The 22,195-nt window shown below is 41.2% G+C and overlaps 1 protein-coding gene across 19 annotated transcripts in view; it reads left to right on the top strand.

Annotated features, from left to right (window-relative positions):
- Positions 1–22,195, top strand: part of scrib (scribble planar cell polarity protein) — a 79,752-nt gene that overhangs the window by 17,203 nt on the left and 40,354 nt on the right. For all 19 annotated transcript variants that reach the window (XM_076888228.1, XM_076888227.1, XM_076888235.1 and 16 more), the window contains exons 2-4: positions 14,075–14,192; positions 19,904–19,982; positions 20,553–20,642. In XM_076888228.1, the coding sequence (XP_076744343.1) occupies positions 14,075–14,192; positions 19,904–19,982; positions 20,553–20,642 (287 nt within the window). The remainder of the gene's footprint in view (positions 1–14,074; positions 14,193–19,903; positions 19,983–20,552; positions 20,643–22,195) is intronic.

Consider the following 22,195-nt stretch of genomic DNA (forward strand, 5'->3'; position numbering starts at 1 on the left):
TGTTGTGAGACTTATGTTAACTTTTGCATTTTAAACTCGATCAAAATGTGGGAGATTGACTTGATATGTAGGACAGAGTAAAAAGAGTATAAATGTGAACTCTCACATAAAATAGGACACTTGGACACCATAGATGAGAAACTCGCTGTGGAAACTGACATCAATGACTGCAGCTTTATCAACCCAGCAAGCAAGCAAGTGGGGCCTGGGCTAGCTGGTTAGCAGCAACTGCACTTTCAAAATAAGGGCAAGGCAATGGCTACGAGGAGACTAATGGCAAATGGGGCTTGTCTCTCCGAAAGATGAAATATGAAAGTGAAATGAAGGTGATCTCTTTTTAGTGTGTACATATAGGGCATCTCTGTGCATGGGTGAGGACTCCAATTTCTTTCCACAGTCTAAAGAGATGCACGTTAGGTTAAGTGGTTATACTTAAATGTGTGTGAATGTGGGCACGAGGGATTGTCCATCTTTCTGTGTTAGTGCTGTGATACACTGGTGACCTCACTAGGTTGTACCCCACCTTTTGCTCCATGACAGCTGGAATAGGATCAAACATCCCAACTGGACGAACAGTTGAAAATGGATGTTTACATATAATTTTTAGTGCCTTATTTACACATTGTTTGCTAGTAGTGGCTGTTTTGATGGAAAACTCTTGTTTCGTCAACTAAATTAAAATAAAGAGAACATTTTCAAGGGTTAAAAATCTGAATTGCTAATTAGTCCAAAACAAAAACGGTGAGAATTGATCCCAATCTAGTGGATGAGCTTAAACATTGTCAGTACAAGTACTGTGTGTTTTGCATGTGTGTATATTTAAAAGCTAGCTGAAATGTGTGGCTCTTTGCACTTTGTAACGCTGCACATGCAATATTGCATGCAATATGTGGCTAAAATTAGCAGTGGTGGTAGAATCAGGTTAACACACAGGCCACTGCAGAATGTGGTTATGCATTGCTCTGGTCGAGTGGTTAATGTCTGCTCTGATGCGAGAAACTTGCAAACAATTTACAAAATTACTTGTTCACAACTTTCTGTCACAAAGAGAGAGGTGCTGCCGTCTGTCAGGGCTGTAGCCCTAGTACGTTGCAGGCATCAGAGACAGCAGCTAACTGGGGTTGCATGTTAGTAAAAGCCGAATAGTCTAATTTTTTATTTGGTTTTTTTTTTTGCATGCCAACTAGCAATGGCAGTAGCAACTTGTAAAGCCGGGCAACTAGATATACAGAACAATAAATTAACACTGTTTGAAATGCTCAGGGAACATTCCTGAAAGAGATGTGTTGAGAGAGGGAGACTAGCCAGACTGTTACCGGAAAACGATAGACGCCGAGCCACATGATACTGTCAGGGAGGCCACAACCTGGACACACACAATGAGTCAATTGTACCGAAGCTGTTCCTACACACTGACACTAAGTTTTTAAAGGAGTAGTACTCTTTGTTATCCCAGTCGCAGTAATCTTAAGGAGCTGCTTGTAGTTACTGAGTGTTGAGGAAGTATTTTTCATTGTCCTGTTTTCCAGTAACTTGTTACGCTACATAAGTCAGGCATTTTCTTCCTGAACAGGTTTCTTTTTCTGTTTCCACCGATCTTCCACCGTGAATCAATCAGCTACAGGAAGTTTTCTTTTGAGATACATTTAAGATATGAGGGTTAGCTCGTGACAAGTATTGACAGTATACTAACAAGCCAGAACATTACTTGTATACACAACACCTCGACCGTGCAGGACCGGAGATGCCGGCTGTCTTGATGCTCGCCGCTGAAGCACAGCTCCACTGTGAGACAAGCTGAGAGCTGGCATGCAGACAGGCAGCGCATACCGGATCCTGCCCATCCAGGAAAGACCCAAACGTCCTCTGTGGGCTATAAACAATAGGGCTTCTGGTTTTTTCGTGTCATGTTTGTGGGAACACAGAGAAAATGAGAGAGCATGTGACGAAGTCAGGGAAAGGGGAGTGGAGGTGGTGGCTGTACTGATCTGCTTGTGTGCTCATTCATTCCTACAGTGTGAGAGCATAGCGGAGGATCTCAGACCATTACTTAAAGTGAGAATCAAAATGCTGACAATAATTCACCTAATATTCTTTGGAGAAAAGTCTTGTTGAGGTTAAAAAAAAGAACCTTTTCAAGAGTGATTTGAAAATGTGATGAAGGGAGTGAACGCAGCATCTAAAACGAGTGCAATAGCAAATTGGGAACATAAGAGTACAGATTCAGATGAGTTTAATTGCAAATTTAAGATGACTTTCTCTCAGATGTGACCAAATCTGACACTTTCATTCTCTACTATAAATTAATCGAGGAAGAAGCAGCATATGAATAAGGTGTTGTTTTTTTTGTTTTGTTTTGTTTTTCCCCCAAATGTCTTCGTAAGATATTGGGAGAGCAAGATCATCATCCAGCTTCTTTGAGTGCTGGTCAGTTAGGCCCATCCCAGGATCAAAACCTTGGATGGATCTAACATGGAGATGTTACTGGAGATGATGATGGAGAATGCTCAGAATATCATACTTGAACAAAAGAGAATTCATTTAAAAACGAGGTGGAGGGGGCCAGAGAGTGTGAGTGCTTCATCTTTGCCAGCTTTTATAGCCTGGACGTCGAGTGAACTGCATCATCTCACAGCCCTCTCTCATCAGTCATCATGAAGAACAGCCTGCGACTAGACAGAGGAAGGGATGTCAGAAAAAGTTGTTTTGATTGAAATATATCTCTAAACTTCACAAATTCGTACCTGACATCTTATAATAATTAGGAAGACTATGACTACATGAATTCAAATTAAACAAATTGGAAAATACAAAATGGTAGCAACCCACTTAGCTTTGCTTTGACTCTGTCGTGATTTGCTCTGACCTCTCCGGGAACCGGCGCTACCAGCCGTCATTTACATTTCTAGGCTGTCGTGGTGCTGACGGAGCCACACCCTTTAGTTTTGTCTCATCATTAGAGGAGCTGTTTCCTCATTCCCTCTGGCACATAGCACTTTATACTTTAAAGGTGTGGTATTGCTTCCTGCTTTCTGTAATGTAGAAGTGGGATGTTGTCGATAAGGTTATTGACTGTTCTGCATTTGTGGGATGATTGATTGGTTCAGTCGGGTAGAAGAGGAGCTGTATGAAGCCTCTAATGAAAGCAAGCTGTAGCACTTGAAGCTTTCAGGCTGGCTGCTGCTTTGAATTTGAGTTTGGGTTGCAAATCTGCACCGGGACTCTTGTTCCTTCTATTTCTGTGTTTGTTTTAATAAAGTTGTGCACATGTTGTTCCAGAGCTGCTGGTGGAAGCTTTTCTATCACTGCGACACTTTTAGCAACCAAAGCGGTAATTAGCCCACCAATACAGCAACACTGGAGGGATTACTTGTCTATTTTTAAAAATACTGCCGACTGGAAATCGCTTTGCTACACCAAGCAATCATGACCAAGAGAGCCGCATGCCACATTGTTTCCCATCATTATACATGTGTCTTTGGAAAAAAGATGAAATGGTACTAGAGTGCCCCCCACCTCTTCACTTTATTTGTAATTCCTTACAAACATGGTATAAAACTACTTTTAAATGAGTTTCTCTACAGTTAAAACAAGAATATAGTCCGAGTGAAGTGTATTCGTGTGGAGGAGCCTCTTAGTCACACAATGTCACATCCACCTGTTCCTCCTTTAGTTCTGTGTCTACATCAGTTGATAGAAGCTGTTACAAGATAAAGATGAGATATAGGCTATATTTATCCTGGGAGTTGAGGAAATTACTAGTTTGAAAAGTCAAATATAGTATCACAAATCAAAATTTACATGAGAAAAGGCTCATTAAAATCTATGCACTCTTTTTAATTTTTGTAAAGTTGTCCCGTGAACCAGATTGCAGTCTTTGACTTCATGTTTTTTTTTTTTATAGCTGCAATTTACAGATGACTCTGAATCTGTAAATTGCATCACATGCAGGCAGTCATACAGTTGCTATAAAAGGCTATGAGGATGTACTGAATAAAACGTCTGTGTTTGCATGATAGTGAATGCTGTGTAGAATGGGCACATTGTGGGTTGCAACTTCCTTGAGAAATGCTCGTCTGTACAAATATGACTTTAAGCCACTAGTCACAGGAAACCAAACATTACAAAATACAAGAGATTAAATAAAAATCTGCTGATCTGTTGGTTGGTATGTTCAATTCAAGGCCATGCTTATGTAGCATGGATCCAGAAAATAGCAAAGTGGTAACCGCTTGGAAGTATTTCATGTGAGCTACAAGAACATCTTTTCTTTGTAGGTTTGCAAAAGAATAGACTTGACTTCAAACTGTGGGCAAGTGAGTTGGCAGTGACCACTGAAAGCCATATGCTGTCTTTTTAATATTGTTAATATTTAAGTTTAAGACCTTGCTTTATAGTTTAGCTTATAGTTAGAATAAGGTTTATGATATGCTTTGTGACTTAGTTGAAATGGTTAAATTTGGGCGTAAGAGGCTTAGGAATGCATTATTGCGATTGAATATGCTTACAAAGATAGCCAAACAAACTCTGAGTGCGTGTCTTTTTCATACACGCAGAGGTCTGATAAGAGAATGACTTTTAGCTAAAGTATGAGAAGAGTTTATCCCTGCGACGTCAAACTACACTGTACTTGTGCATGTCCCCAGCAATACAAATGTCAAGTTAGAGTGCTGTTGAGCTACACATACGGACAGATTTCTCAGATTACCAGTTGATGCTATGAGATGGCAGAAACAGCTGGCTAATAGGAAACTTAAGTGCTGAACATTTGGTCCTCTCCAGGCCAATCCTCACAGACGTAAGTCCTGTGTAAACTCTGCAAAACTGAACCGCTCTCCCCAGAGGCAAAGGGGGGAAAGCTCCTGTCGTCACTGTTATTTATTACCATGTAAACTGTGGAGAATCCTTTGCACTCACAGTAGCTTTGCAGAAACCTCATCAGGCTGCGCAGTTACTACGCTGAGGGGTTGAGCTCTTACGTTGGGCCACATGATCATTGTTTCAGTTGAGGGTTCCTCTTTCCTCCTGAGCTGCTCCCTCCTGTTTGTACAGGCAAAGGAAGCAGTGACTCAGAAAGCATAAATACACAACTTTACTTGTATACACGCAACGAAACGCACTTGCATAAACTGTGTACATGCACTACCTCCGAGCCCTAACCCCGGCAGCTGCGCCCATCCGTCCATCTCTCACTGAGTCTGTGCTGACTCGTCCTCACTGAAGAAAGCATGGCAGCAAAAGGAGCAGAACTTTTTGTCTACAGGACAGATGGAAGAAGAGAGAAATTACTATCAATGCCAGGATATTAGTTTGGGACATAGAGTTAGTAGTTTGGGGGTCTTGCAGAATTTATAAAGAAAGCTTAAGGATTCAGAAAGTAAAGGCGACAAGTAAATATTTCTGACCTTGTTGGCAGGCACCAGAAATAGTAGTTAGTTTAAATTAATAAATCTTTTAACATCCTTTTAACCTGTTAAAGGATTAATAAACAGGATAATCTGTTAAAATGTCACCTGAGGCTGCAGTGTCACTCTCTCTGCTATGAGAAGTAAACAAACCAGGTCAAAATCAGGGCAGTTGAAATTTGTACTTTTAATGGGGAACTGTGACATACAGCCGCTTGACTGTGGTGATGTGTGACACCAGGAAAGACGGCTGCACATGTCAAAATTGGAAACGGATTCAAATAGAAATACATACTCCTTTTTCTACGGCCAGTATTTAACATTGACCATTAAATTGTGCTCGGTTTTGACTCGTTTTCTCTTGTATTTTTTTTATCTTGAGGCTAAGCAGCTCCATTTTTGTTTTCTCTCTTATTAAATGCCTAGAAAACTGATCGCCAAAACCTTCCCTGGTGTCCGCTGAGCTTTAAATGAAGTGGAACAGAATACGCCTAGGAGCAGCTTTTTAAAAAGACATTTTAAATAATTTTAAAGTTTTAAAATTGCCTGCTTTTAATTTGAAGCATATCACGCTCTTATTACATAATAAATATTTGGCATTTGTGACTGAAAACATCGTTTTCTTTTGGATACTACACATGCGAGAGCAAACGTCCTCAATTCAGACGTCTTTAAGCTGCCTGATGTTAGTTCAGAGTCCGATTGCTCCCTTGTGATAATAACACAGGTGATTGTCATGTGAACTCACGGTGAGGGCGTGGGTGCCATTTCTTGTTCTGTCCAGGCAGCGCCCTCCTCTAAATCAAAAGGAGCGTTTCCACTAAGGAGAACACATCTGAGGCAAACTTTCTTCTGCTGAAAGAGCAACCATGTCCCAATCTCATTATTATGGCATTATCTGGGGTTGATGTGTGAAAACGGCTTAAGCACCCAGCATGGTTGGTAGTCCACAGTGACTATGGAGACCTTTACACAGCTTTACAGGCCTTTGTATTAAACAGGGGCGGGGGGGTAAATCTAGGTTTGTTCCATGTTAGTAATCAACAGCACATAAATAAGATGCAAGACAAATAAAAGATTATGAAATACAGATTACAGCAATGTTTAAACAGCTTTAATGGGCCCAGCACAGAAAAAAGAATGAACATTGATGCGAATAAGAAAAAATTTATTGGCCTTATTTGTATATTTGATCCAGGACATCCCAGATACCGTCACTATATTGACCAAGCAGTTTTTATTGAGAGGAATTTTTACCTGTTTATTTATGACTAACGCAGAGCTGCTGGTAAGTGGCGACAGGCTCAGGTATGTCTTGCCCTGGCTTTCAGTTCTGTTTGCGCTCCACACTGATCAAAGTCACTTAGACAGGTGTAAGCGCTGTAGATGGCAGTCATGCTGTCAGCCACACCACCGTCACCACGCCCTTCTATCTGTGTGGCCTTTTCAGCCCTCCCGGGGGAGCTGCTGGAACCGGATAAGGGTAGTCATGGCTCAAAGTACCACTTAAGTGGAGCACAAACACTCAGGCGCATATGTGGACCGTTTTTAAAATTACGCCAAACAAAGGCGTATGTATACATGCGCCTGCTTTTCTCTGTGCTTCCTGCAGATTCTGTGAGAGTTAATAGAATTAGATGTACCGTCTTAAATGAAATGCACATGACCATTCATAGATGAAATTTGCAGCGTAGTGCTGGTGTGTTTGTGTATTTTGCTTCAGTCTCTCACACACGCAGACACGCAAAGTGGGAGATGGCGGGTGAGAGCAGAGGAAGTGGAATGATAGTTTATAGTTGTGAGTAGGTGGATGGTTGTATTGTTGGCTGATGCGTGTGTGGGTTTTCTGGTGAGGCCACTGGGAGCATTAAACTCCACACTGTGTTTAGACCGGAGTGGACTAGTCTAAACTGCATAATAAATACCATTACTCATTTGTGAGATAAAGGATGCGTGTCTGTAGTTCGTTGGAATTATGTTTTTGGTCAGTAGCTGAAGTCTTTGTCCCACTTAGTTGTGCAGGCTGTCCGGAGCACTGTGGGGCTCTATTGTTTACCCTCCATTCTTCATTAATAATCCACCGTCACCCCCTTTCTCTCGGCTCTCTCCTCTCCACTTTGCACACAATCTTCCTTTTCTCCTTGTGCTGTTCTCCCCACACGCCTTCTCTATCCTTCTTAGTCATTCCTTTCTTTTGTTATCTTTCAGCACTTTCTCCTTTAAAGTCTTCACCCCCTCCTCTTCTTCTCTGTGGTGCCCTCTCGGACAATGAAGGAATCCCCAGGCTGGGTCGGAGGAAGAGGGGAGAGCAGCTAGAGCTGGACTGTGACTGACAGCCCTGTGTGGGACTGGCTGTTTGGCCTTTGTCCCTCTGCCAAGGAAAATGGAGGGAACCCAGAGAGGTGGAACAGTGGGAAGGCGGAGGGAAGAAAGACCAGTTAGGGCATCATTCATGTGTAGAAGTTTTGGCCAAAGCCTCGCCTCCCCCTTCTCCTGCAGAGTAGCCCAAACATTGCTCCATGTGCTCCATTAGCACTGGCCTTGAAATGACCGAGATTGAAATCCTGCTGGTGTTGGTGCTTTTAGCTTCATATAGCTCTACACATACGAGGAGGACGAGAGCTAGGGAGCGGCCTTCTGTCTGTAGCCACTCATGTACTGACTGAGTTTATACCACAACAATGGCCACCGCTGTCTGTAGAGACAAGCGTCCAGTAATGAGCCTCTCTCGGGTGACCGACCAAGTTACTCAGTCAACCAGATCCTCTCAGCTTTTTATTTCCCCGGACACTGAAAGAGTTCAGGAAAGCACAAAAGCATGGGCTTTCCCCTCCCTTCTCTTTGAGCCCCTCACCCGATTGTGTGTGTGTATGTTTGTGTGTTGAGAGGGAATGGCTGTTTGGAAGAGTGGGGACATAAGGACTAGGCTGACAGGGCAGATTTGGCATGAGATTAGGGGGCCCAGGAATGTTTGGATAGGAATTTCAGTTGTGCATTAAAGAGAATTTTAATGACCGTATGTAATTTCCCTCTTTCTGGCACACTTGGGTTGATTTCATATGTGCATCCATTGATTAAGTGCTTTTTTAAAGCAAGCTAAGACCTGAACCAGTGGGTTCAGTTGCATAGTTTTTGTTTTAGTTAGAACTAAGCCAGAAAAAGTTTATTCGTATATCAAGCACAATGAGCTACCACAAAGCTTTAGCATTACACTGTATAGTACTTTTGCAAAATGCTTCATACTGATGGAAAAAAAACAACACAAAAGGAACAATAGTGTAGTAAAAATAATGAAAGTAAAAGTTAAATCCATTAAAGAAACAGAGACTCAGTAAGAGAGTTATTAAAAGCAAACATTAAAATGATTACTTAAGACCAGCAACTTGGCTACAGAAAGACTAAACAAGTATGCTTTTATTTTTGAATTAAATAGTCATAATGTTATAAGTTTAACAGGATTCAGAAGATTAAAAAGGGGCTCAAAACCAGGCGGCCGGGTTCAGATAATCTGATGGGTCGAGTTGCTGATGGGTCGAGTTGCTTCATAGCTTAAGAACATATTGACGTCCTCAACCACGCAGAGCCTAAAAAACTGATAATAAAGTTTTGAACTAAGTCAAAAACTAATTGGAAGCCAATTTAATGACCTCAGCACAGCTTTGAAGACTTGGATTGTTACTTAACTTTTCTTCAGTCTGAATTACAATTAATTTCTTGAAATATGTTTTTAAAAAGTAGCTTTTAGTCAACAAACCGACATTTTTTTTAGATTGAAGTTTCTCCCTGATCCAGTGCAAATACCCTTTGTTTTAAAAAAAAAAAAAGAAGAAGAAGAAGGTTGAATTAAGTTTTTGTGTGCGTGCTTGTAGATTGGCTTGCTCCGTCTCTAGTCAGATGGCAGGATTGGAGGGAAACTAAAAGCTAACTGGAATCACTTGATTGGAACACTGCATCCTCTGTAAACATCAGGCCTGGTCTAACGGTCGAACGTCACTAATACAAAGCACGTACAGTCCACCCAGATTTCCTCATGGTATAAGTAGCCACATTTTAATTGGAGTTAAGTGAGGTTGACATGTATTTCCAGTGTATGTAGAAATACATGTAGATTTAAGACTTCTTCAGTGCACATGGCTGCTGCCTTAATGCCCAGACAGTCTTACTACTGTAGCCGGAGTTCTGAAGCTGGAATATGCAACACATTTTTGACAGTATTAGACAAAAGAAATTCATAATAACCTTTAAGCATGTTGTAATTGGAGTGATCTGAGAGTGAAGTGGACTCCTGGACTCTCAGGATTTAGAAAATATAGCTTGGAATGGGAGACTTCACCAATTGCAGGTGTTTCCTCAGATCGCATCATAGCTGTGTAGACAGAGTCTGTGCAGTGGTGCGTGGGTTAAGCAGAGGACTTTAACTTGGGAGTGTGAGGTGTTTCAGTGGATTTAGGGCACTGTGGCAATGGGGCTATTCCTTCTTAAATAAATTATGTAATTATTTTTCCCCTGCAAAGAAGTTATTTGCCAAGTACTTTGTGACTGAACAAATAAAGGATCAAACTAATTAGCTCCACCATCCTGGACAGTAGCTGGAGTGGCCCTCCAGATGAGGACAATGACTATCGTTGCCATTTGCAGTGCAGTATGGTGCAGTGCAGTTTGGGACAAGACACTGAAGCAGCTGAATGATAGAGAAGACCACCAGGGCACTGACTTGCTGGGACTGAACTTTTAAAAACTTTAAAAAGAAGTGAAATTTAAAAATGCTAAAATTAGTTGCCAAATAATCCTGGGTGACTCGCCCATGTAGAGTCCGTGCGAACAACACCGGTGTTGAAGACTATAATACTCTGCATACTCATGTGCTCTGAGTTAAAGACCTACAAAGCAGGATCTCCTTTGGTATGCCTAAATGATGACTGTGATGAACAAGCATGCGTGCAAACACATCCTGAGGCACATAGCCCTCGTCTGAGTGCAATGCAGCCTAAACAGGACGAAGCATCTAGGGAGTTTCCATGCACTTAAAGGTAGCATGCCTTTAGCTTAGTGTTTGTTTTTGTTAGATGCATTGCTCTCTATAGCAGGCAGGGTGATCGGGCTTGATTTTACTCTATACAATGAGGAATTTCCTGAATAAGTACACACTGCACACAAAACATTTCACCCAAGTTAAACAGACCCAGTCCTCCCACTAGTGAAATCTTACCAGAATCCAACTGCATCTGTGCAGCTGTGTCAATTCTCATAACTAACTTGCATGCAGTTGGGTCACTGACCAAACGTGCAAAGTTGGTGCAAAAATATAAATGCAAAGCATAAAACCCACAAAAGGGAAAAACAAAACAAACCATGACAGAGAGGAACCTCGCCTTCAGGTTTTAGGTGAAGGGGGAGGCAAGAGGTTTTATTTTTTATTTTTTATTTTTTTAAGGCTGATCCAAAGTCAATTAAACCTAAACACATCCATGTGTTTGTTTCATAACTGATGAAGTCCAGCATGTGTAGCTTACCTTCTGTTCCTGTTTCAGTTACCTTCTATTTTGTGTTTGTGACATCGTGCCTCCAATAAAAACTGGCCCGTCTGCTGAACGAGACGTCCTGATCAAACAAATATTTAACCGTCTGCGTTTCTAGGGCTTGGCTACTGTTTCTAGTTTGAATGTTTTTCTGTAGGCACAAGTGAAACTTGAAAGTGGGCTGTATTGACTGATATGCTGCATATTACTATAAGTGTTCTGACACCCCGCACTGCCACACTGCCCTCTGCTGACGCCTGTGGTCTGCCCCCTTCACTCCCTGCTGCTATGCAGTAAAACATCCTCCTGTTCACAGCTTCGCTCTCTTCCTTGTACAAACAGCTCTTGTCGGAGCCTCATTAAAACACTCTGGTTGCAAAGTCGTAAAAGAAAAGCATCACACTGGTCTCGTTGTCACCAGTGTGTCATCTCGCTCCAGAAATAGTTACCGTCACGTACATATTTGCAGTCCTGCAAATCCCACTGAAGTGACTGAACAGACTGCCACGCTGCGCTGAAGAGACAACAGTGTGGGTACACAACTTGTAATTCCTGATGACCCATTGACCAGTATGACACTGCTTGTTTTCCAGTGTTTGATTTGAAAATAGATCAGTCATGGTGGAAGCGTCAAAGACATCAGACCCGGGTCTCATTGAAGGAGCTGACATTTATTAGCCGTTCTGAAATTAGATGCATTCAAGAGCAGATTTTATTGTTGTTCTTGTTCTTGTTTTTGTTTACAACATTTTATTTAGTTATTCACCCTGATGTGGTTGCAGTGACAGATGGGGTAATATTGCACGGAGGGTATGGACTGTGTATGTAGACTGGATTCATCTGGTAACTTAGGTAATGTGAGGTAAATGCACGAGACCTGTTGATGCGTGTGTTCCCAATTATTCAAAATAAACACTGAGACCAATGCAAATTCCAGGAGTTTGCTGGGAGTAATGGCAAAACAGGAGGGCGTTGGAGTGTTGGCACTTACGCTCTCCTTATTGATCAAATTCTGGGTAACAAGTGTGCAGAAAAAAGCTCCCTGTAACCAGTAGTCGTAGTGTCGTCTCCCTCCAGGAGCTTAAAAACTCTGGTTCAAGTGTGGGGGTTCTAACACCACCCTGAGGGGTTTTTCATCTTTAAGTTTTTCCTGTTCTGCCCAGTAAGGTTTCCTCCTCCCCTCCCAGAGGCTGGTTCCCACCTGGCTCCTGCACATGGTTACCTGTTCACATGATCACCTCTCAGCTCCTGTTTCTCGTTTCTGCCATTTGATCCCTCTCACCTGCTCCTCAATGAGCCAACGCCCACTCTCTGTTTATTTTCTCTGTTTATGTTCTCCTCCCATTTCACTCGCCATCAGGTGGGGAACTTCCAATCAGAATTTTGGAAAGTACCGGCGAGCCCGTCATTGCGCTGCCAGCAAAAGACGAGCCAAATTTTTGGGGTATAAATGCCTTTTAACCCCTGCCAAACAAAACGCATCGCTAGTTATCAGGAAATGTCTGTCATTGAGGAAACCAGTGGAGCTGAACACAAGCTTAAACACAGAGCTTTCTCTCGGGATGTTTGTTTTTACCCTTATGTCAGACAAAATCCTCATAATACACATGAAAGAAGATTTGGCGCTATCTGATTTATTTCATATTTATGCAACGGTTCGGAAGCTGTAGCGTAAGCAGGTTTTTTTAAAATCTTTAATCCACAGTGGAGGAGGAAGAGCTTAGAAATTGTTTGGATTTTTCAGTTTAGTAAACGAATCATTGGTGATTGAAACACAAAAGTTGTTTTCAGCAGAAGATGCTGCTGATGGCTTGAGGTTTAATTTGAATTAAGGTCGAGGCTCCAAGCTTGCGGACGTGAGGGCACTCTATGTTCAGAAAAACAACCCGAAGAATAACTTTATACAAATTCCTTTTCCAGAATGCTTTAGTCTGCAAGTTCCTGAAGGCTGTTCCTCCCTGTCCGAGCAGTTGATGGGACTGTTGACAGGGTGGACAGTGGATCCTCTGTGGGCAGTACAATCCGGGTCTGATTGAGGGGTTAATAACTGCATAGTTCTGTCCTGTTACTCTTGCTGCTCCTCGCCAGCTTGTCTTGTCTGTCCATCTGAGCAGCAGATGACACGCACACAGTGCGGCTGGCGGAGGAATGTTTCTGAACGCTCGCCTCTCCAACAACCGGGCTCTTGTGAAAGCACTTGGCACGGCCACAGCCGCAGCACTCTTCCCAGCTCTGCGAACGAAAGCCACTTTGTTTGGCTGCCGTTGCCATGGTGTGGAGGAATTTTTTTTTTTTTTTTTTTGGGAGAATATAAGGATGGATTTTAATCCCCCCCCTTTTTTTAAACCAGTTGTTTAGATGCTGCCCTCTTTTGCACATAAAGGATGTTTCATGTTGAATTTATGGTTGGGCAGAGAGGAATGTCAACAACACTTGAGAAACACAACTGAAATCGTTTGTAGGACTTTTGACCAAAACAATGAACTAATTTATCTATTAGGTGTTTGTTGGAGTCATTTACTTATCTTGTGTGTCAATTTTTGTGCCACAAAAACACTAATCTGCTTATCTTTTGTTTTGTATCACCACACACGGTTTTTCCTTTCTCATAATGTGCCGTTGTGGGGGTATAGTTAAATTAAAGAGTCTGTGTTACCTTATTTTACAGAAGTTTCTGCATTTTCCTGTAATTTGATAATAATAACAAAAACTGGTTGGAAAATATTTTTATTACCGTCCTTCAGGGAAGGTTAACACTTCCTTGTAGAGAGGCAGTATTATTTTTGGGATTGCTGCCAGACCTTTGACCTTGTTTCAAGTTTGCTGTTGATATAATCAGTAGAATTAATCAATAAGGAAAGGAATCATTAATTGCGCCCTGTAATCATAACTAAATTGTGGATATGCCTGAGGCTGCATGTGGACCATCATCAGCTCTTAATTTTATGTGAGATCGCATTGCTCTTACTACTCCTGGTCTAAAAAGGAACATTAATAAAGCTGAAACAACTAGTACATCAGTTAATCCAGGGACTGAAATCATGAGATTTTTTTGATCATTAATTCTCAAATGCTATCATCCTGCTGCTTGTGCATTGAGCCTGATTGAAAGAGTTATTCTGACTAATGTTGTTTAATGTGTGTTTACAGCCTTTCTTCAGACTACTGAACCTCCGGAAACTCGGCCTGAGCGACAATGAGATCCAGAGACTCCCGCCTGAGGTGGCTAACTTCATGCAACTGGTGGAACTGGACATCTCCAGGAACGGTACAAGCTCACTGCGAACCATCTGTCATAACTCTCATAAAACCACCCTTTGACACATTTTTTTTAAAAGTATGTCCTCATATGGGGATAGTGACTTTAGTTTACAGCATAAAACAATAAAGTCACCACTGTTTAGCAAAGTATAGAAAACATTATGAAGTAAAAGGACTCAGGAGGACATAACCAGTGTCTTGATCGCCCAGGACCAGTAAGAACTGCATATTGGGCAAGTTCATTGGCCAACTTTGTAATGAAGTTTCCACCAGTGACAGTTGTGTTCACCCGTGAAACCCCTCTCTAACAAACATTTATCTTTTTATGCTGCCACCCACTTATTTTCACATTAAATGAAGTGACTTTGACTTAAAAGGTCCAAATCTGATGGTTTTAAACAACTAAACTCATCTTCATATCAATGGGACTGACAGTTTTTACCCGTCACTGAATGTAGCTTCCAGAGTATGACACGATGTGTGCTCTTTATACATGCAGAAAGTACTGATGCAGGGGTCACATTGGCTTCAGTTAAGTTAAGCTTTATGTTATAAAATTGGGGTCAGGGTGTATGAGATTAGTGAAATAAAGCGGTTAGTCTTATTGGGGTTGAAAGACAACATGAAGCCAACGCTGTTCATGGCCAGACAGCACAAGTGCTTCATTCGCAACGGTGACTAAAAATCGATGCATGACTATACGGTAAAACGTACCACAAGTATGTGTAGAAATAAAAAGAATACAAGGTTAAAGCCCAGAAACATCTATTTTTCATATCAGCGGTCCAGCCTCGTGCCGAAGCCTCGTTTCTCTGACACACACAATGAGCTGTGAGGAGCTGCCTCTGTGCCTGAGACGGCGAACCCAGGTGAAGTCAAAGAAAACACTTTTCTAGACTTCACAACAGCAGCCCTTGTTACTCTAATCACAATAATCATAATAAAACCAGTGAGGGTAAAAAGCCAGTAGTAGCACTTTATCAAATCACCTGTTCCACAAGGTTAGACATGAAGCTTCAGCTTCTCCCATAAACCATCACTTTATTTAACACCATGATGAAGATTTTAGAAATGAAACCTGCCTGTATGCAGATTAATTGCTGGAGTAGTTTTCTATGATCTTTATATTTGCATTTTACATCTTTCGTTGTCACTGCAATACCTGCAGCATGCAGTGGAAACAAATTTTTGCACCCCAGTGTAAGGAGAGCATGGTCAGATCAGTTAAATATTAGCTAGCCCTCTGTGCCAGATTCAGATAGCCATCTATAAATGTACGCCTAAATGACAAAACCATCCAAATCAAACTGCTGATTCTGCCCTCGGTCAGAAAGGTAAGGTGAAACCCACGTCTGAGTTTGCCCAGCGATATTATTTTCTGCTGTAATGCGCACAAATATCTTGCCCTTTCCACGTCCTTGAATACTTCACATACACAAACGCCGTGGTAGTGGCAGAAAGGTCTCTGTGTTAGATAGGAGACATCTGCCCTGCTACACACTGCATCAAGTGCTGGGGGAGGCAGTGTGCAGTGGCCTGTGAGGGCCTTTCCCATCTGTCTGCCTGTCTGCTTCCCCACTCCTGCTGCAGGACAGTGCTGAGCCAGATAAATGTGATTGGCTGCTTGGCTCTGTAGGGATTTCTGAGTGTGCACCTGCAGCATCCAGTAGTGAAAATACACTTTGCAATGATGCCACTAGGTCATATTTCCTCCCCTGCCTTTTTATATGTGCACTAGACTAAGCAACCAAGAGTAAAGTAAACATTTAAGCTGTTTGGCACTGTACAAACTATTTTGCTACCTCTTAATATCAAGGTAAGGTGGCGTCGTTGACCTGCCTTCTGGATAGGACTAATTTCAGCAGGGCTGTGACGTACTCTCAGGGTGCCAGGCAACTACAGTGTCCAGGAGATGAGACTTTCTGCTCGTCCCATGTAAAGTTTTAATCATTGGCCCCAAAATTAATATGATTATATACTTCTAACTTAGTTTATAATATCACAGCATAGTTATTAGTAGACTTATATTTTAGCTTACGACAACAAATCTGCAAAAGGTTTAGTAACTGAAACCTTAAAACTAGAGCTGGGCGATAGAACGATAACGATATGTATCGCGATATAACTTTTACTCGATAGAGAAATTACGCTATCGCGATAGACCTCGCCGCTCTTGTCCTCAAAAAAAAAAAAAAAAAAAAAAAGGTCAGCCAATCCAAATTAAGTAGCGCAGAGCCGAACCAATCACAGCCGCAGCGTCACGTAGCGTGACTTGTTACGTACAGCACAAGTGCCAAGCCGCACGTGTGTTTGTTTGGGAAGCAGCCAGCGGGTAATGGAGCCAGCGCGTAATGGAGGAAATGAGTGTGCCGACTAGAAAAATCAACCGAGCGTGACCGAAGAGAAAACAGATGATGGTTCCAACGCCGGAGAGATTGTCAAACGGAAGAGCCATAGAAGTTCCGTAGTGTGAAGGTATTTCGGCTATTTCAAGTCTGACAAAAACAGAGTAGCGTGCACTGTAAATTGTGCCGAAAGCAAGTCTGGAAATACAATAAACTGGTGCATGCGTCACACTGTGCGCCACGTTATTGTTTCGGTGAAATGAATTTCTACAATACTGTTAATTCTACTCTCTGCAGTGTTTAAATGCTTACATATACACACAGTTACTGTCCGTCCACACATACGACTCTGTTCTGCTTCTATGCCCTAGCTTTGTTTACTTTTTCCCACCGAGGCTTCTAGACTTCTGATTGGCCAACATTTCGGCACGGTTAGGAATCTAGCGCCACCTGCTGCTTTGGCATGTTCATAGCAGCGTTTTCCTTCATTTCTGCCTTTATGTGTGGACGGGATTATTTTTTAAAACGAAAACGGAAAATCTCCGTTTTCAAAAATACCCGTGTACGTGTGGACGTAGCCTCAGTCTCTGACTGGAAGCGCTAATTCGTCATTCGGCTTTTGTCAGACTAAAGTAACTGTTAAAACTGTTTGAAAAGCTCAGCTATACAACAAGGAGAGATTGAGAATTTCCTTTTAGTTCTCAGTTTATTTGATATTGACAAAAGTTAGTCAGTTTTGTCTGTTCTTCTGTAAAACAAACTAAGATTTATTTTTAGAATTAATATTTTGTTTCTAAGTGGAATTGACAATTTAGTCTGTTTCGTTTGTTCTATTTTGAAACTTAAACGCTTTAGCGGCTGCCTTGTGTGTAGTTTGCAATATTTGCCTTTATTTATCTGAAAAAGTCTCATGTTCCTTAAGTACATCTACCCTGTTGAACTTATTATGGGAAATAAATATTTAAAAACAAGCTGCTGATTATTTCAAATTTTACTTGTGAGCAACGGCACATTTAAATCTTACAAATATAGTTATTTGGCTTATATCGTGATAGATATCGTTATCGCCTGAAATGAAAAAAACATATCGTGATATGAAAAAATCTCATATCGCCCAGCTCTACTTAAAACAACTATTGATGGAGTCTTGCTGCAGGTATCGACAGAGGTGGTCAGCTGTGTAAGACCTCGGGTGGATGGGAGCAGGTGGATGGGAGCAGGTGGATGGGAGCAGGTGAACGGCTCGCTTTCATTCACATTTAAACTGTGAAGAGTCTGTTTGATGACTCATAACTGAACAGCCAGTTTGCTGCACACGTCGACTCCGAAGGTGGACATGCTCTGTGTTGGTATGAAACATGTCATGCTTTTTGGCATCTGTTGAACATAGTATTTACACGAAGAAGCATTGTTTTAATCATAAAACTACTATTATTTACTCATTTTTTTCACTTTTTGCCTAATCCCTTAGATCTATAATACCTTAGGTCTATATACAGCAATAGAAGCGTGCACACCATCTGGCTGCAACTTTATTTTATATAATTTTGTCTGTCTTTAATTCCTTCTTTATCTTTAGCCATGAATTTTACTAGAGAGACGGGCTGCAATCAAGTCCCACCTACCCACCCACACCCCAGGGGAAAAAGTTTGTGGCTTTCCACTGACTGTATTGTACTAAACATAGGCTACTAAAATAATCCTCTGACTTAATGTTTTCAGTCAGCTTAAGGCGTTTTGTTAGTGTTTCAGCCCATAGTTGCATGTTGATTGTTTTCCCTTGTTGGGGGTGTGGTTTTCATAGTATTACACAATGCTCTCTGTCTTTATACTCAGGAAATGTAATGCAGTTAGATTCAGATGTATGTATCAAATGTAACTGATGTGGCCATGCACAGTCAGTTGCCTTCTTCAGAGCTGGTGTGTTTGGACAGATAAAATGAAAGAAAGAGTCAGTCTGCGATTAAATGGGACCAACTCGGCAGTTACATGTAAATTGTTCAATATGGCGAGTAAGTGTAATAAACTGGTGAAAACTGCAAATCTGTTGCTCTCTGCACACACAAAAACTCATAGTTACGTCTTACAGTCTTGCCAGAATCTCATAGGTTTGAAACTAATTCAAAAAAGGCACCCGGCAGTCTTGTTTTTATATAGGAATATAATAAGAATACACCAGTTTCAATCAGCTGACCAAAGTCTCAATCACACAGAGATGTCCCAGACAAGTTGCACTGATTGGCGGAGACTGGCTCGGATTGATTACACCACGCTGCTGACCTGTCTGCGTTTATGAATTAGACAAAAATCATTTGCAAACCCTCAGCAATCTATGAGTGATTGCAGTTAGTCTGAAGACGATCGCAAACACCTGTGTATCAAAAGTGTTCGCCCAGAATCTGCTCGTGGGTGTCGCACACTCAACCTGTGGGCAACCAGTTGGTCACTGCAACTCCTTAGACACAATCTCAAACGTTAAATGCAGTCTTTGGACAACCACAGATTTTTACCCTAGCCACAAAGAGGTCTTTTAGTGTGACTGAACCATAACTGATATGGTATTGTGTGCTCACCTTAGTTTTAATTTATGTTCATTTGGTTATTTTTGCCACCATAAGAAGTGTTTGTGATTTTCTTGAGACTGAGATCTCTGTGTAAACATAAGTCACTTGCTTTGAAAAGGTGTTTCCTTTGACAAGTGCTTATTATATCAAAATCATAAAAACTTTAATAAAAGAATAAAGGCTAAATATTAAGCAATAAAACATGACTAAAAACTGAAACAAGCAAATGTAGTTTTGAAACCTAATGAAACTAAATTGAATTGAAAAAAGGAACATGAAAACAAAATGCTAATGTAAATATTAAAATTATACCACACTATTAGAACTGGCACTGATATCAGCCCTGTTGAATGAGCTGGTTAAATTAATTTTGTACTAAATTTTCAAAGCTCATGCGATGAAGAGCTGCAAGATTTTGAAAAAGGATAGATATTATTTCATAATGAATAATTATTTGGTTCCTGACTCTAAATGGTCATTAATAAGAACAAAAATCACGTGAATTAGCTGAAACACATATGTACATGTGTCTTTAATCACCACTATTGGCCTAGATCTTCACAATCAGTGCATCCCTGAGAAAATCAAGATGTACTGCTACACTTTGACCTCTGCAAAAAAAAAAAAAAAAAAAACGTCTCATTTTTCTCTCATTTTCTTTTCTCTGACTTCTCTGCTCTTTGGGATCTGGTTGTGGTTATGAGGAACTTTTTAAAATCATTTGCTCTATAGCATCAGCTCGTTTCACGATCCACATCTGTGCATCCACAACGCTGACTCCTCCTCCTTCTTCTCTTTTTCTCCTGCAGATATTTCTGAGATCCCAGAGAGCATTAAGTTTTGCAGGGCCTTGGAGATTGCAGACTTCAGTGGAAACCCCCTCTCCAGGTAAGTGCATTTCAACAGCCCATCATTTTTTATGATCAGTGTGGGGAAAATATAAGAACGGGGTATTCCCAGATACAGTAACGAGAGCAGAGTTGTGGGGGCAACACTGTTTTGACAGACGAAATGAAGCGCGAGTGTCATTTTCTTTGCTCTAATTACTTTGCTAAGTGTGCAGTGAACTGAACTTTTAAATATTGTAGTTGTTCGTGTGTGTGCATGTAAACAGTATATCGAGTTTGTGGAGTGTGACCCTCATTTCACTGCTAAGTAAGGATTAGGAACAGTAAATGAACACATGTCTGGAGCTGATCATTGTTTTGCGTGCTTACTACCGCTTGGCTTAACCAGGATACCAGTTAATTCCCATTATAGCCCCGTTCACCTTCATCACCTTCTTACCCCCTGTCATCAATATCTCTCCGCTCCTACTATGGAAAAGTGATTGAACAGCTGGCAGAAACTTTGATCCTGATTTCTTTAACAGATGTGGAGGGCTAGTAGTCAGTGTGTGAGTTGGCTGTTGCCATTAAAATCTAACAGACACCATTTTCCTCTTTCTCTCTGCCTCAGATTGCCGGATGGTTTCACTCAACTCCGAGCGCTCGCTCACCTGGCCCTCAATGATGTGTCATTACAGATGTTGCCCAACGACATTGGAAAGTATGTACACGCTCATTATGGCTCATAGAAGACAATCTGATAAGTTAAAAGGATTGTTTTTGTTTATTTTTTTCAGTTTTTCCTCTTGGTTAGATTAAGAAAAAAATAAAAGCAACACTGACGCAAGTGGGAGCATTGGCTATCTTTTATCTCATTGTAAATGAAAAACCTTGCTCCTGGTCTGGGACGTCGTGAAAGGCCCCTTTGTCCTCTTTCCAGCACTGTGCCGATGCCGGTGCCTAATCTAGAGCCAGGTTCATTCCTTTTTTACTGAAGAACAACCGGTGCCAACAAGCTGGTAGTTGGCAAAGCACAAAAAAACTCATGAATGGAAAGTTGGAACCACAGATCAGGGTATTTCCTGGCTTAAAATTGGCTTTTGGGAATGAGGGGTGGCTGTGAATGTATGCATGATTGGTTGCGCCAATAGTTGACAGTGAGTGCTGTGTTACTGTACTTCATGTAAGTGCGCATTTTTCTGCCATTGCTGGTTGTTAGATGAAGAAAAATTAATTTTATGCAAAAAAAAAATGAAACCGAACTTAAAAGATCACAATAGTTATAGTATTATTACAAGCCTGGAGAGACTAAACTAAATTGAAACCAAAGCCAAATATTCTTGTGTTCAGGATGAACCGGGGCCATGTCAGTGGCAACAGGAAGGGTTCCCCAAGAAATGACTGAAGCCTGAAGGATCTGTTCACAATTACTTTCTTACAATATTACCCCAAATTTTGCTGTATCACATTTAGTTCTCAGACCTGCTGCAATGTGGGACCAGTTCTCAGAAGTCAGGCCGAACTGGCTTCGCACAGGCAGAGAAAGTGTTTCCATGTTGGAAAATGACAATCCCACGAGGGGCCAGACATGTACACTTTACTGACACGCTTTAATTTGACGTTAAATACAGCGCATTCTTACTATGATCCATTTAGGCCCTAAGGCGACCAAACAGTTTTACTGACTAAAATGACAGAGAGGTTAATTTATTATACATGAATACTCTTTGAGCATAAACCATCCACCTCAAGGCTTCTGCAGTTATAAATCTTGTTAAAGCAATGCTAGCCATGGTTCACTGCAAAACATTACAGTGGTAGTAATTAGAATTGGGACAATTGGGTAACGAGATGAAGAACAAAACACTGTAAAAAGTTGTAGGAAAAGTAGACTCGGACATTTTTATCATTAAAATATTGCCTATATTCTACCGTAAAGCCAGCTTAATGATCCATTTCTAAACAAAAGAAGGAGGAAAGAAATCCTGATGTTTCAGCAAAGTAATGAGTCTTCATATCTTTTATATTTGGACTTGCACAGTTTTGTTTTTTTTAAGATTTGAGGCGCCTCACACATCTCTACTGATATCTGTCTTTGGCATCAGATTTCCTTATTTTGTGCCAAAAGCAGAGGGTGCAGCAGTCGCTGTGCACACTTTAGTGACAATTCACTGGCGTAAGATTGAGAACCTAAGTGCTTAAAGGTTGCAAAAACTGTAACCTGTGGCCACTGAGATTTACAGATGTGCATGAATAAAGCGAGCGTGCAGGTTC

Source organism: Maylandia zebra, linkage group LG9 (assembly GCF_041146795.1).
Source record: "Maylandia zebra isolate NMK-2024a linkage group LG9, Mzebra_GT3a, whole genome shotgun sequence".
Taxonomy (NCBI): Eukaryota; Metazoa; Chordata; class Actinopteri; order Cichliformes; family Cichlidae; genus Maylandia; species Maylandia zebra.